The 14,322-nt window shown below is 58.4% G+C and overlaps 1 protein-coding gene across 1 annotated transcript; it reads left to right on the top strand.

Moving 5' to 3' along the window:
- The first annotated feature begins 5,362 nt into the window (after positions 1-5,362).
- On the top strand, positions 5,363-11,563 carry NAPRT (nicotinate phosphoribosyltransferase). The gene is made up of 13 exons (XM_029063990.1): positions 5,363-5,667; positions 7,244-7,371; positions 7,787-7,869; positions 8,005-8,135; positions 8,284-8,399; positions 8,642-8,817; positions 8,953-9,093; positions 9,275-9,359; positions 9,492-9,572; positions 9,782-9,884; positions 10,511-10,668; positions 10,863-10,970; positions 11,179-11,563. The coding sequence occupies exons 1-13, from the start codon at positions 5,457-5,459 to the stop codon at positions 11,242-11,244; spliced, it is 1,587 nt and encodes a 528-aa protein (XP_028919823.1). The 5' UTR covers positions 5,363-5,456; the 3' UTR covers positions 11,245-11,563.
- Positions 11,564-14,322: the final 2,759 nt, after the last annotated feature.

Genomic DNA, 14,322 nt, shown 5'->3' with positions numbered 1-14,322 from the left:
TACGACGTGTCTCGGCCGGGCTTGTGGTGGAAATCCCATTCGACGGACCCAAGCAGCGGAGAAGCACCTCAGCCTCCGTTTACCCCAACCGCGCACCTACGTCCCCGAGGAACGTGCCCCCTGGGCTCGGACTGGGACACGTCCACGTCTTCGAATGCTGTCGGAGGCGATACGTTCATCCGCTCATCTCGAAGACTTGCCGTGATAGTTTGAGCGGAGACCCCTCGACATGGGCTGGGGGAGGAGTAGAGGGGCTGGGCGACAAGGGGGGGGGGGAGATTGGGGAAGGCTTCTTGGAGGAGGAATTTCGGTGGTTTGAAGGGAGACATATATTTAGTGATATTGAGGCTGCTGGGGAGGGTTGGTGAAGGGTGTATCTGTGTGGTCTTGGTGCTTAGGGGCAAGAGCTTTCCCCAAGATGAGCCATATGGCGCCCCGAGATTGCGCAGGTAGATGACCACCATAATCCCACGTGTGTGTTAACCCCCCTCACCTCCAAGCAATGTGGGCTTCCTCTTTCTGCCCTTGCTTGAACCTAAACCGTCGGTTATTTGACAGGTCACTTATTCTCAGGCTTTAGCCAAGGGTTTTGCTCTCCGTCCGGCTTTCCCTCCGCTCTTCTGAAGCAGAGATCCTTGGGTTTCCACTTCGTGGTCTTGGGGTTTACAGTCTGGAAGTGTAGTCCTCGAGGAAACTTGGGCAGCTGTTGGCTGGACACTGACCCCGACAGTTCTCAGAGCACACGGGAAAATGGAGGCAAATTTCCCCCTCCCCAGTCGGACCCAAGACTTTTCTAGGAGAGGGGAAGGGCAGGATATTGATCCACTGTCAGTCAATGGTAATAGTAATAATTGATATTTGTTAAGCGCTTACTATGTGTCAAGCACTGTTCTAAGCGCTGGGGTAGGTACAAGGTCATCAGGTAAAAAGCCTAGACGGGGACGATAGGTTTTAAAAATAGGAAAAGGGAATGTATGTACATAGGTATTACGTGCCCGGCACTGTACTAAGCACTGGGGTAGATACAGGCGATTCAGTTTGGACACGGCCCCGTCCCATGATTAAAACCCAGGTCCTCCATCTTCACGGGGGCTCAGAACAGTGCTTCACACATAGTAAGTGCTCAACAGTGCCCGGCATGCAGTAAAGGCTTAATAAATACTATCATATATTAATTCATTCATTCAACAGTATTTATTGAGCGCTCACTATGTGCAGAGCACGGTACTAAGCGCTTGGAATGGACAATTCGGCAACAGAGATCATCCCTGCCCATTGACGGGCTTACAGTCTAATCGGGGGAGACGGACGGACAGAAACAATAGCGATAAATAGAATCAAGGGGATGGACATCTCATTAACAAAATCACAAGATAGGTTGGATAAATGCAGGGGGGTGAATATCGAGTGCTTAAGACGTACCGATCCCAGTGCTTAGGCAATGCAGAAATGCCAAATGGGAGAAATGTTTACTTAATCAGATCAGGCCTGGTGGAGAAATGATTTTAGGAAGGCTTCGAAGGTGGGGAGAATGAGGGGTGGCCTGTCGGGTACAAAGAGGTAAAATGTAGGGCAGAGCGAAGACTTGGGGTAGATTAGGTGTTGATAAGATAAATAATAATGTTGGTATTTGTTAAACTCTTACTATGGGCCGAGCACTGTTCTAAGCACTGGGGTAGATACAGGGTAATCAGGTTGTCCCACGTGAGGCTCACGGTCTTCATCCCCATTTTACAGATGAGGCAACTGAGGCCCAGAGAAGTGAAGTGACTTGCCCACCGTTCCAAGCGCTTAGTACAGTGCTCTGCACACAGTAAGCGCTCGTACGAACGAATGAACTTCAGAAGAGGAAGAAGGTGCGCGTAGGCACAGCCCCTCTTCCTCCACCTCCCCCTTTCCGCGTCCCCCTGGTGACTTTGGGCGGATCCACCGACCAAGTGGGGAGTCAGCGCTAAATCTGGCCGACCCAGTCCCTCATCCGCTCTCCATTCATTCAGTAGTATTTATTGAGCGCTTACTATGTGCAGAGCACTGTACTAAGCGGAATCTCCACCCACTCCCGCTGCGCCCCTCCACCCGCTTTCCCAATTCCATGTTCCTGGCCCTTCCCCATCTCATGTTGAGAAACAATGTAGCCATGGGGACACGGCACAAGCCTCAAAGTCGGTAATAATTTAATAATATTGGCATTTGTTAAGCGCTTCCTATTCATTCAATAGTATTTGTTGAGCGCTTACCATGTGCAGAGCACTGTACTAAGCGCTTGGAATGGACAGTTGGGCAACAGATGGAGATAATCGCTGCCCAATGACGGGCTCGGTCTGAACGACGTGCCGAACACTTCTAAGCACTGGGTAGATAGAGAAGCAGCGTGGCTCAGTGGAAAGAGGCCGGGCTTGGGAGTCAGAGGTCAGGGGTTCGAATCCCGGCTCCGCCACTTGTCAGCCGGGAGACTTTGGGCAAATCGCTTCACTTCTCTGGGCCTCAGTGACCTCACCTGTAAAATGGGGAGGACGACTGAGCCCCGCGTGGGACGACCTGATTACCCTGTATCAACCCCAGCGCTTAGAACGGTGCTCTGCACATAGTAAGCGCTTAACAAATACCAACATTATTATTACTTGACTTCTCGGGGCCTCAGGTACCTCATCTGTAAAATGGGGAGGAAAACTGTGAGCCCCACGTGGGACAACCTCTCCAGCGCTTAGAACAGCGCTTTGCACATAGTAAGCGCTTAACAAATGCCACAATAATAATAATACAATTCGGCAACAGAGACAATCCCTGCCCAGTAACGGGCTCACAGTCTAAACGGGGGAGACAGTAAAACAAAACAACATCAAGATAAATAGAATCATGGAGATATACACCTCATTAATAAAATAAATAGGGTAATAAATCATTGCTGCCCCTCCTGGTGGGCAGGGAATGTGTCATTGTTATAATGTACTCTCCCAAGTGCTCAGTACAGTGCTCTGCACACAGTAAGCACTCGATAAATACGATTATTGACTGCCCCTGCCTGACCGAGGGCCCTGGCGACTGAGATGCTAGAATAAGCATCTCAATCGAGTTAGAGAAGCAGCGTGGCTCAGTGGCAAGATCCCGGGCTTGGGAGTCAGAGGTCATGAGTTCGAATCCCAGCTCTGCCACTCGTCAGCTGCGTGATCGTGGGCAAGTCACTTCACTTCTCTGTGCCTCAGTGACCTCATCTGGAAAATGGGGATTAACTGTGAGCCTCACGTGGGACAGCCTGATTACCCTGTATCTACCCCAGCGCTTAGAACAGTGCTCGGCACCTAGTAAGCGCTTAACAAATACCAACATTATTAGTAGTAGTAGTGATTATGGTATTTAAGCCCTTACTGTGTGCCAGGCACTGAACTAAACACGGGTGGATCGCAAGCTAATCGGGTTGGACACGGTCTTGTGGGGCTCACAGTCTTCAGCCCCAGTCTACAGATGAGGTAACTGAGGCCCGGTGAAGTGCAGACATGGGTTCTAATCCCAGTTCCGCCATGTTTAATAATGATAACTGTGGTATTTAAGTGATTAATAATCATATGTTGGTATTAGTTAAGCGCTATGTGCAGAGCGCTATGTTCTAAGCGCTGGGGGAGATACAGGGTCATCGGATCGTCTCACGTGAGGCTCACAGTCTTCATCCCCGTTTTACAGATGAGGTCACTGAGGCACACGGAAGTTAAGAAGCGGAGAAGCAGCGTGGCTTAGTGGAAAGATGGAAAGACTCCGGGCTTGGGAGTCAGAGTTTCTAATCACGGCTCCACCACTTGTCAGCCGTGTGACCTCGGGCAAGTCACTTCACTTCTCTGGGCCTCAGTTCGCTCATCTGTCAAATGGGGATTGAGACTGGGAGCCCCAAGCGGGACGTGGACCGTGTCCAACCCCGATTTGCCGGTATCCACCCCAGTGCTTAGTACAGTGCCTGGCACACAGTAAGCGCTTTACAAATACCGTGATTATCATCATCATCCACCCCGGCAATCGGAACAGCGCTCGGCACATAGTGAGCGCTTAACAAGTAAGGTGATTCGCAGCGTGGCTTAACGGCAACAGCCCGGGCTTGGGAGTCAGAGGTCGTGGGTTCTAATCCCGACTCCTCCACTCGTCAGCCGGGTGACTTTGGGCAAATGGCTTAACTTGTCTGGGCCTCGGTTCCCTCATCCGTACAATGGGGATGAAGACAACGAGCCCCCCCGTGGGACAAGCCTTGCATCTCCTCCAGCGCTTAGAACAGTGCTTGGCACACAGTGAGCACTTAACGAATACCATCATTACCGTCGTTATCAAATACAGAGAAGCAGCGTGGCTCGGTGGAAAGAGCCCGGGCTTGGGAGTCAGAGGTCATGAGTCCGAATCCCAGCTCTGCCACTTGTCGGCTGTGTGACCGTGGGCAAGTCACTTCACTTCTCTGGGCCTCAGTGACCTCATCTGGAAAATGGAGATTTAACTGTGAGCCTCAAGTGGGACGACCTGATGACCCCGTATCTCCCCCAGCGCTTAGCACAGTGCTCGGCACCTAGTAAGCGCTTAACAAATACCAACGTTATTATTAAATACCTATTACTATTATGAAGTGACAGCAGAGCTGGCTCCGAGGCCCGCGCTCTAATAATAATAATAACGTCGGTATTTGCTAAGCGCTTACTATGGGCGGAGCACTGTTCTAAGCGCTGGGGGAGATCCAGGGTCAGCGGGTCGTCGCCACGTGAGGCTCCCAGTCTTCATCCCCATTTGACAGGTGAGGGAACTGAGGCCCAGAGAAGTGAAGTGACTTGTCCACGGTCACCCAGCTGACAGGTGGCAGAGCCGGGAGGCCACACGGGGGGTGGGGGGTGAAAGTTGGTGGAGCCCGGGGGGGGCGGAGGGGGGCAGGGGAGGAGGGACGGTCCGGACAGGGGACCCTGGCGACCCCGGTGTCCCCCGGCGGGGCTGGGCCGAGGGGCGGTGGCTTTCGGAGGCCAAACATTGGCCGAGACGGCGCGGCCCGTGGGAGGAGCGAGGCCCCGCCCCGCCGGTGGCCGGCCAAAGTCCGGCCCGGGGGCCGGCGGGAGGAGGACCGGACCCGGACGGGCCCGGGACCGGATCGGGACAGGCCCGGGACAGGATCGGGCCCAGCCCGGGACAGGATCGGGACCGGATCAGGGCCGGATCAGGACAGGCCCAGGACAGGATCAGGCCCGGCCCGGGACAGGATCAGGACCGCCCTAGGACAGGCCCAGGACAGGATCAGGACCAGCCCGGGACCGGATCAGGACCGGCCCGGGACCGGATCAGGACCGGCCCGGGCCAGGATCTAGGACCTACCGGGGACGGGCCCAGGACAGGCCCAGGACCGGATCAGACAGGACCGAATCAGGACCGGCCCGGGACCGGCTCCGGATCGGATCAGGACCGACCCGGGACCACCTCGGCAGAGGCGGGGCCGGTGAGGGATGGCAGAGGCGGAGCGGGCCGCGTCGCCCCTGCTCACCGACCTGTACCAGGTGACCATGGCCTACGGCTACTGGCGGGCGGGGCGGGCCCGGGAGCGGGCCCACTTCGACCTCTTTTTCCGCCAGTGTCCGTTCGGCGGCGGCTTCGCCCTGGCCGCGGGCTTGCGGGATTGCCTGCTCTTCCTCCGACGCTTCCGGCTCCGGGACCCAGGTAGCGGGGGCCGGCCCGGCCCACCCACCCCCTCTCCCCACCCCCAGGGGCCTGTGGCGGGAAGGAGCAGGGGAGAGAAACTCTTCTGGGCCCCAGTTTCCTCACCCACCCCCCCTCCCCACCCCCAGGGGCCTGTGGGGGGAAGGAGCAGGGAAGAGAAACTCTTCTGGGTCTCAGTTTCCTCACCCCCAGGGGCCTGTGGGGGGAAGGAGCAGGGGAGAGAAACTCTTCTGGGCCTCAGTTTCCTCACCCCCCAGGGGCCTGTGGGGGGAAGGAGCAGGGGAGAGAAACTCTTCTGGGCCTCAGTTTCCTCACCCCCAGGGGCCTGTGGGGGGAAGGAGCAGGGAAGAGAAACTCTTCTGGGCCTCAGTTTCCTCACCCCCAGGGGCCTGTGGGGGGAAGGAGCAGGGAAGAGAAACTCTTCTGGGCCTCAGTTTCCTCACCCACCCAAGGAGGGTTAAGACTGTGAGCCCCACGCGGGACCGGGACCGCGTCCGACCCCCTGAGGATAGGCGTGGTTCGTGGCGAGAGCCCGGGCCGTGGGTTCTAATCCCGGCTCCGCCGCTGGTCAGCTGGGTGACCTTAGGCGAGTCGCTTCTCTGGGCCTCGGTTCCCTCTTCTGTACAATGAGGACTGGGAGCCCCACGTGGGACACCCCGATAATAATAACAGCGCTCACTACGTGCCGAGTGCCGTTCTAAGCACTGGGGTGGACAGAGGGGAATCAGGTTGTCCCACGTGGGGCTCACAGTCTTCATCCCCGTTTTACAGCTGAGGTGACTGAGGCACCGGGAAGTGAAGTGACTTGCCCACAGTCCCACAGCTGACAAGTGGCCGAGCCGGGATTCGAACCTGACCTCTGACTCCAAAGCCCGGGCTCTTTCCACCGAGCCACGCTCTCCCCGATGACCCCAGCGCTTAGAACGGTGCTTGGCACATAGGAAGCGCTTAACAGATACCCCAAAAATTGGCTCGTATCCACCCCCGGCGCTTCGTTCAGTGCCTGGCACACCGTCAACGCTTAACAGGGAGCGGAGTTATTGCTATTATCATTCATGATAAATATAACGGTGGCATTCGTGTGCCAAACGTTGTACTAAACCCTGGGGTAGGTACATACGGGTCAGGGGGAATTGGGGGAGGGAGCGGGGAAGAGAATACTTTCAATCGTGGCATTTGTTAAGCGCTTAGTGTGTGCCAGACATTGAAATAAACGCTGGGGTGGATAAATGCAGTCAGAGGGTTTGTTTTGTTTCTTTTTTAATAGTATTTATTAAACCCTTACTATGCGCCAGGCACCGCACTAAGCGCCGGGGAGGATACTCGCAAATCGCGTTGGACGCCGTCCCTGTCCCACGTGGGGCTCACCGTCTCGCTCCCCGTTTTACGGATGAGGTGATTGAGGCCCAGAGTAGTGAAGCGACTTGCCCGAGGTCACACGGCAGACAGGTGGCAGAGCGGGGATTAGAACCCGTGACCTCACAGTGTGGTGCACGCAGTAAGCGTTCAATAAATACGGTTGATTGGGGTCAAGTCCCGGCCCCTCCACCCAGCCTCCTCTCCTCCCGCCACGCAGACGTAGATTATCTGGCTTCCGTATTGCCCCCCGACACGGACCCGGCCTTCTTCGACTACCTGCGCGGACTGGACGCCTCGGAGGTGACCGTGCGGGCTCTGCCCGAAGGCTCCTTAGCCTTCCCCATGGTGAGTCGGGGGCCGGGGGTCCGGACGCGGGCCGGACACTTCGTGGGCCGTGGTCCGCTCCGCAGGATCCGGCGTCCACGTAGATAAGTACGCGTGGATACCCGCAAGTCCACCCGCAGCGTTCCCCGGGCCCCGACCCCCTCAGAAAAAGCTGGTTCAATCGATCGGTGGTGTTGATTGAGCGCTTACTACGTGCGGAGCACCGTACAAGACGCCTGGGAGAGCACGGCAGAGTTAAGAGACACGTTCCCTGCCCACCGTCCTCCTCCGTCCCCAGCAGAGGCGTCGCATTTCCCGGCTCCGGTTCTGCTTCTCCCTCGTGGAGACGCAGCGTCGCGGCGGGGGCGGAGGGGTCTTGGGCTGCAGTGGGAAGGGGCTGGACGTGGGCTGAGCGACCCCTCCCCAACCCCCACAGGTACCGTTGCTGCAGGTTTCCGGACCCCTGCCGGTGGTTCAGCTCCTGGAGACCACTCTCCTCTGCCTGGTCAACTACGCCAGGTGGGTCAGCGGAGCGAGCCCCGGCCCCTCCTCGTTCCTCAGATCCGGGGCTTGGGGTGGAGGAGCGGGGTCGCGCAAGGGGCTACCAGGGTGGGGTCCCCCGGGCTTCTGGTGACCTGCCCGTCCCCTCCGCAGCCTCGTGGCCACCAACGCGGCTCGGCTGAGGCTTATCGCGGGCCCGGAGAAGCGACTGTTGGAGATGGGGCTGCGGCGGGCGCAGGGCCCCGACGGGGGGCTCTCGGCCTCCGTCTACAGCTACCTGGGCGGTGAGGCTCCTGTGACTCCCACTCTCCCCTCCATCTCCCTTCCTCTCCTCTTCCTACTTCCACAGTCTTCTCCCCCCTCCCCTCCCTCCCGTCTCCCTTTTCCCCTTACCACCGCCCGACGCCCCCCCGCATCCCCGCTCTTTTCCAGGCTTCGATGCTACCAGTAACGTGCTGGCGGGACAGCTGCGCGGTATACCCGTGGCGGGCACCTTGGCACACTCCTTCATCACTTCCTTCTCCGGCCAGGAGCGGCTACAAAGTGGGGTTTGTGCTGGGGCCGGGGCCGGGGTGGCAGACTCCCCCGAACCCGAATCCAAACCCCGGCCGGCTCCTCGGTTGGCTCGGGCCTCTCCGTCCCCCCTCTCCTCACGAGCGTTTTGCCTTGCCTGGCCAAGGGCTTGGGAGGTTAGGGGTCAAAGGGGGCAGGCCTCAGAGGGGGAAGCCTGGTGTCCCGCTGACCTGCCCCCCGTCCTGCCGACCCGCCTCTTCCCGCTCTCCCTTCCTAGGCACTGGCCCCCGGGGACTTGTCCGCCCAGGCGGAGACCTGGCTGACCCGCGTGTGTGAGCTCCTGGGGCGACCGGTGAAGGATGCCCACCCTGGGGAGCGGGCGGCCTTTGTGGCCTATGCTCTGGCCTTTCCCCGGGCTTTCCAGGGGCTGTTGGACTCCTACAGCGTCATGGGGTAAGGGGATTGGCGGGGCACCTCGTTATGGCAGTGGCCTTGGTGGCTGGGGGGGAGGGTCAGACCCTAGAACTGAGGAGGGGACTCAGAGATCACTCCCGGGCCCGTCTCTCCGCTCTTTCCCCCCTCCTCCAGGAGCGGTCTTCCCAATTTCCTGGCGGTGGCGCTGGCCCTGGCGGATGTGGGACACCGGGCGATTGGGGTGCGTCTGGACAGCGGGGACCTGATCGGGCAAGCTCAGGAGATCCGCAGGATCTTCCGGACCTGTGCCACCCGGTACGTCCCCCCGGGGTTGGGAAAGAAGGATGGGAAGTGGGGCGGGGAGATATTGGAAGGCTATCGCTTCATTAGGCTCTTCTTTTCTTCCCCTTCATCCCCCACCTTCCCGCCCCTCTCCTCACCCCTCTCTCCTCTTCTTTCTCTTCCTTTTCCTCCTCCTCCCCCTCTCATCTCCCAGTTTCCAGGTGCCCTGGCTGGAGTTTATCCCCATCGCTGTGAGCAACAATGTTGACGAGGCACTCTTGGCCCAGCTGGCTCAGAAGGTCGGGGCTGGGGAGGGAGGGAAGGGGGGGAAGAGAGTGGGGAAGAAGGGTGCCGGGGGCGGGGGGAAGGAGGGAAAGGACCCCCCCATCACCCCAAAGGCACCGACCCCATTTTCTCGCACCCACCCCCAGGGCAGTGAGGTGAATCTCATCGGCATTGGCACCAACGTGGTCACCTGCCCGCTGCAGCCCTCGCTGGGCTGCGTCTACAAGGTGTGGCGGGCAGGGGGGTGGGGCTGGAGACCGCCGAGCCTCCCCTCTCTTCCCGTCCTCCCGCATTCCCACCCTGCCTCTCCCCGTCCCCGCCCTACCCAGATGGCCGCCCAGATTCCCATCTCGCTCCTCCCCTCCTTCCCCAACTCCCTCAGCGGGCAGGGCGGCGGTGGTGGTGAACTCTGACTCCTGCCCGGTCCTTTGCCCAGCTGGTGGCAGCGGGTGGGCGGCCGAGGCTGAAGCTCAGTGAGGAAAAGGAGAAGCGGACTCTCCCGGGGTGCAAGGCTGCCTACCGGCTGGGAGGTCCTGACGGTACGTAGGCTGCGGGACGGTTTTCGGCTGCTCTGCTCCCCGTGTGTTGCCGAGGCGACGCCGTGCGCTTTGCCGTCCGGCGTTTTTGCTTTTAAGTTCCATCTCCTGCCGAGTTCCACGGCTCAGAGGCGGTGGCTGGATTTTCAGGGGCCTGGGAAGGGAATACGGTGACCCTGGCGGGGAGCTGGGGTTGAGGATTCCCCCGGGAGACACAGTCTAGGTTCAGTGGGTTCCCGGAAAAGGATCTATAGGCCGTAATGAAATCTGCATGCTGCCCGCGGCCCAAGTCTGTCGCTTCCGGGTCGGCAGAAGCGTCCGCCGGTAGCGGCCACCCTACCTGATGGGGACGCCCCCGTCCTCGCCTCCAGATCACATCCCCGGCTCCTCGGGGTGCGGGGCTTAGAAGCGGGGGTTCATCCGAGCAGACGTACCCCCCTCTTCCCTGTTGGTCTGGCGTTATTACCACCGGGTCCCCAGCCCTTGGGCGAAAGAGAACCCACGGTTCCCACCAGGTCTTGGGGCTCCTGGATTCTGAGATAGGTTTCCAGAGACTCTGGGGGCGAGATGAGTTCTGCCTTCTGCCTCCTTCATGTTCTGCCCTGTGACCCCCCTCCCGTTCTGACCAGGTGCCCCGCTGATGGACCTGTTGACGTTGGTAGAGGAGCCGCCCCCCCAGGCAGGGCAGGAGCTGCGTGTGTGGCCCCTGGGGTCCGGCGAGGAAAGCCGGACCCTGACCCCAGCGACCGTGGAGACGCTTCATCGGCTTTACTTCCAGCGGGGCCAGGTCCGGCTGCCCTCACCCCCCGCCCTTAAAGTCCTTCTCCGTTTCTGCCGTCCCTCCGATCGAGATCCTCCCTTCTCCTTTCTGTCCCTCCCTTGCTCCTCCCGCGCACGGTCCCGTACCGCTTTCTATGCCCCATCTCGCCCCTTGGCTCATCCCTTTGGGTCTTACAGGCCTCTCTTGAAATCTCCCCCCAGGAGTGTGAATCCCTCCCCACTCTGACCCAGGCCCGTGCCTTTGCCCAGGAGTCTCTGAGTCGCCTCAGCTCAGCCCACAAACGGCGAGAAGCACCCGAACCTTACCAGGTGGGTCCACCCCCTTCTCACCCCGTCCGGAGACCTGGGGGAGCGGGGAGGTAGGTGAGGAGAAGGGAGGTGAGAGGTGAGGGGGTACTCGTCTTGCCCCTCCCCACGAGCAGCAGCCAGGGACCAGCCCCGAGGCCTCCCTCTCCCATTTCAGGCCCCTCAGCCACTCACTCTTCCCTGGCATCTCCCCTCTGCCCTTCCTCCTTAGGTTGCCCTGTCGGAGAAGCTGCACGCCCTTCTGGAGAGTCTTTCCCGGAGCAGCCGGGGCCTGTGAGCAAGCATGCCGGGGACCCAGGTGCCTCATTCCTGGCTGCTGCTGTGATTTGGGGTGTCATCTCCCAGGTCATCATCGGGACTGAAGGGGCACGGGGGCCCCCGTCACATCGCCCCCATCACATCCCATGACCTCCGGGCGGCCTTCCTCGATTCATTCCCATTCACCCCGTTTTATTTCCTTTCACCCCGTTTTATGTCCTCCCAGCTTCCATATCAGCATTTCACACCACCTAGGCCTCGTAGTACTTATGTACATAACTTATACTCTGTTACCATAATCGGTGATATTTATCGAGCGCTTACTATGTGCAAAGCACCGTCCTAAGCGCTCGGGAGAGCACAGTTCAAAAGAATTAGCAGACACGTTCCCTGCCCGTAATGAGCTTAGAGGACAAGCTCACATACTTCTCCTCCCCCGATTAGACTGTAAGCCCGTCAAAGGGCAGGGACTCTCTGTTACCGAGTTGTACATTCCAAGCGCTTAGGACAGTGCTCTGCACATAGTGAGCGCTCAATAAATACTATTGAATGAAATAAATACTATTGAATGAATGATCTTACCTCAGCGTCCGCCCCCACTAGGTTGAAAACTCCTTTAAGCGCTCGGGACGATGCTCTGCAAGCGGACATTAGACGTTATCGATCGAGCAGTTGCCGCTGATCCCGATTCCCTGATGTACCTGTAGATTTCCCAAGTAAAGTTCTCAAAGGCCTGGGATGTGATGAGGTTTATGGAAGGGAACAGCCCCTCCCTTTTACTTTTTTCACTCCCCCTCCATTCCCCACCCACCCCGACCCTGGTTCTTTTCGGCTCTCTGTGCCCTCCCACTCCTCCCTGCCCCCACCAAGCCTGAGGTGGTTTGGATGCGCGAGTCCTGGCTGGCATTCCCTGCCCTCGGCTGCCCACGGGGGTGGAGATAGGGCAGATCCACAGGCAGTCCCCATCCATAAGGGGACGACTGCCTGGGGGTGGGAGGGAAGACCTGAACTGGGTCAGAGCAGAAAGGGGTACGAGTCTGGGCCGGCGCCACGGGTGGAAACGGCTCAGCCGTTCTAAGGGTCTGAACTGGGAGGGCTGGCCGCGGTGAACTGGGAGGACTGGCCGCGACAGACTCGGTCGGCAGGGAGGGAGAGGCGTTAGGTGGGTCCTGGTCCTACCTGCTTCCGTCTCCTAAGGCGGCGTAGGGTCTGTGGATCCCGGTCTGTCTGCAGGGGCAACTGCCGGTGTGGGTGGAGAGCCTCCTCAGTGGCCCCCTCTGCCTTTTCTTCCCTATCCTCAGCTGCCTCCGCCTTTTCATTCTTTCAGTTGTGTTTATTAAGCCCTTACTGTGTGCAGAGTACAGCAGTAAAGAGTGACAATCCCTGCCCTTAATGGCTCACAGTCTGGCAGGGGGCGGAGGCAGACGTCAATACAAACAAACAGTCATCAGTATAAATTCTCCTCCCCTCGCACCTCCTTCTTCCTCTGGGTCTCTTCCTCTCCTCGGCCTCCCCCTTGGCCCATTTCTCCTTCTCCTCTGCTTCCTCCTCCTCCTCCTCCACCTCTACCTCCCCCTTCTCTCTTTTGACTCCTCCTCCTGCCCCTCGACCTCCTCCTCCTCCCTCTCATTTTTATGGTATTTAAGTGCCTATTAAAGTGCTTGGGAGTCAGAGGACGTGGGTTCTAATCCTGCCTCTACCACTTGTCTGCTCTGTGATCTTGGGCAAGTCACTTCTCTGGGCCTCATTTCCCTCATCCGTAAAATGGGGAGTAAGACCGTGAACCCCAGATGAGACAACCAGATTACCTTGTCTTCATTCATTCAGTCGTATTTCTTGAGCGCTCACTGTGTGCGGAGCACTGTACTAAGCCCTTGGAAAGTACAGTAGAGCCTAAAGAGAGACAATCCCTGCCCGCAACGGGTTTACAACAGCTGGCAAGTGGCGGAGCTGGGATTAAGAACCCAGGTTCTTCCAATCGGGTTAGATGGATCAAGCCCAGCGCTGAGAATGCTGCTTGTCACATAGTAAGCGCTTAACAGACAGCATCCTTATTATTATTATTATTATTCTGAGTGCGCCTCTTCCTCCCTCTTCTCTGACTTCTTCGCCAGCCGGGCTCCCACCTCCTCCTCGGCCTCCTGCCCTCTCCAGCCTCCCCGTTTGGTGGGCTGGGCAGGGCTGGGCAGGGCAGGGCGGATCGGCTGGGGCACCCGGAAGGTCCCTGCCCTCCTCCCTCGGGGCCTGGGCCGCAGGCCTCATGGAGCCTCGCCTCGGGGAGACGGAATCCCCGATCCGGGTCGGGGACCAGTTGGGCTTCTTCGAGGGGGATGATTTGCGGCGGGGGCTGGCAGGAGCCGTGGACAGGGAGGGCACGCTCTGGATGGTGAAGGTCTTTGTGGGGAGGACTGACCCCTTTTTATTCCTTCAATAGTATTTATTGAGCGCTTACTATGTGCAGAGCACTGTACTAAGCGCTTGGGATGTACAAATCGGTAACAGATAGAGACATTCCCTGCCCTTTGACGGGCTTACGGGGGGAGACGGACAGACAAAAACAGTAGCAATAAACCCCTGCCCCCGCCCCTCCCTATGGCGGCCTCCCCATCGCCCCATCTCCCCCTGCCCTTCTCTATGGCAGAACCACCCCCACCCCGGGTTGCCCTCTCTCCCTCTGCCCCTCTTTAATAATAATTATTATTATTATGGTATCGGTTGTGCGCTTACTATGTGCCAAGCACCGTTCTAAACGCTGGGGGTAGATACAAGGTAATCAGGTTGGACACGGTCCCCGTCCCACACGGGGCTCACACTCTTAACCTCCATAATAATAATTACAGTATTTGTGAAGCGCTTACTATGTGCCAAGCACTGTCCTAAACTCTGGAGTAGATACAGGGTCATCAGGGATTACCACTGGGATGGGAACCGGCCCCAGGCGTGACCCAGGGAGGAGCTTCATTCATTTACTTAGTAGTATTTATTGAGCGCTTATTATGTGCAGGGCACTGTACTGAGCGCTTGGAATGTACAATTCGGCAACAGATAGAGACGATCCCTGCCCAGTGACGGGCTCACGGTCTAAACGCCACTGCCA

The sequence above is a fragment of the Ornithorhynchus anatinus genome, chromosome 4 (genome assembly GCF_004115215.2).
Source record: "Ornithorhynchus anatinus isolate Pmale09 chromosome 4, mOrnAna1.pri.v4, whole genome shotgun sequence".
NCBI lineage: Eukaryota > Metazoa > Chordata > Mammalia > Monotremata > Ornithorhynchidae > Ornithorhynchus > Ornithorhynchus anatinus.
The sequence above is the reverse complement of the archived record's forward strand: the minus strand, read 5'-3'. Positions and strand labels throughout refer to the sequence as shown.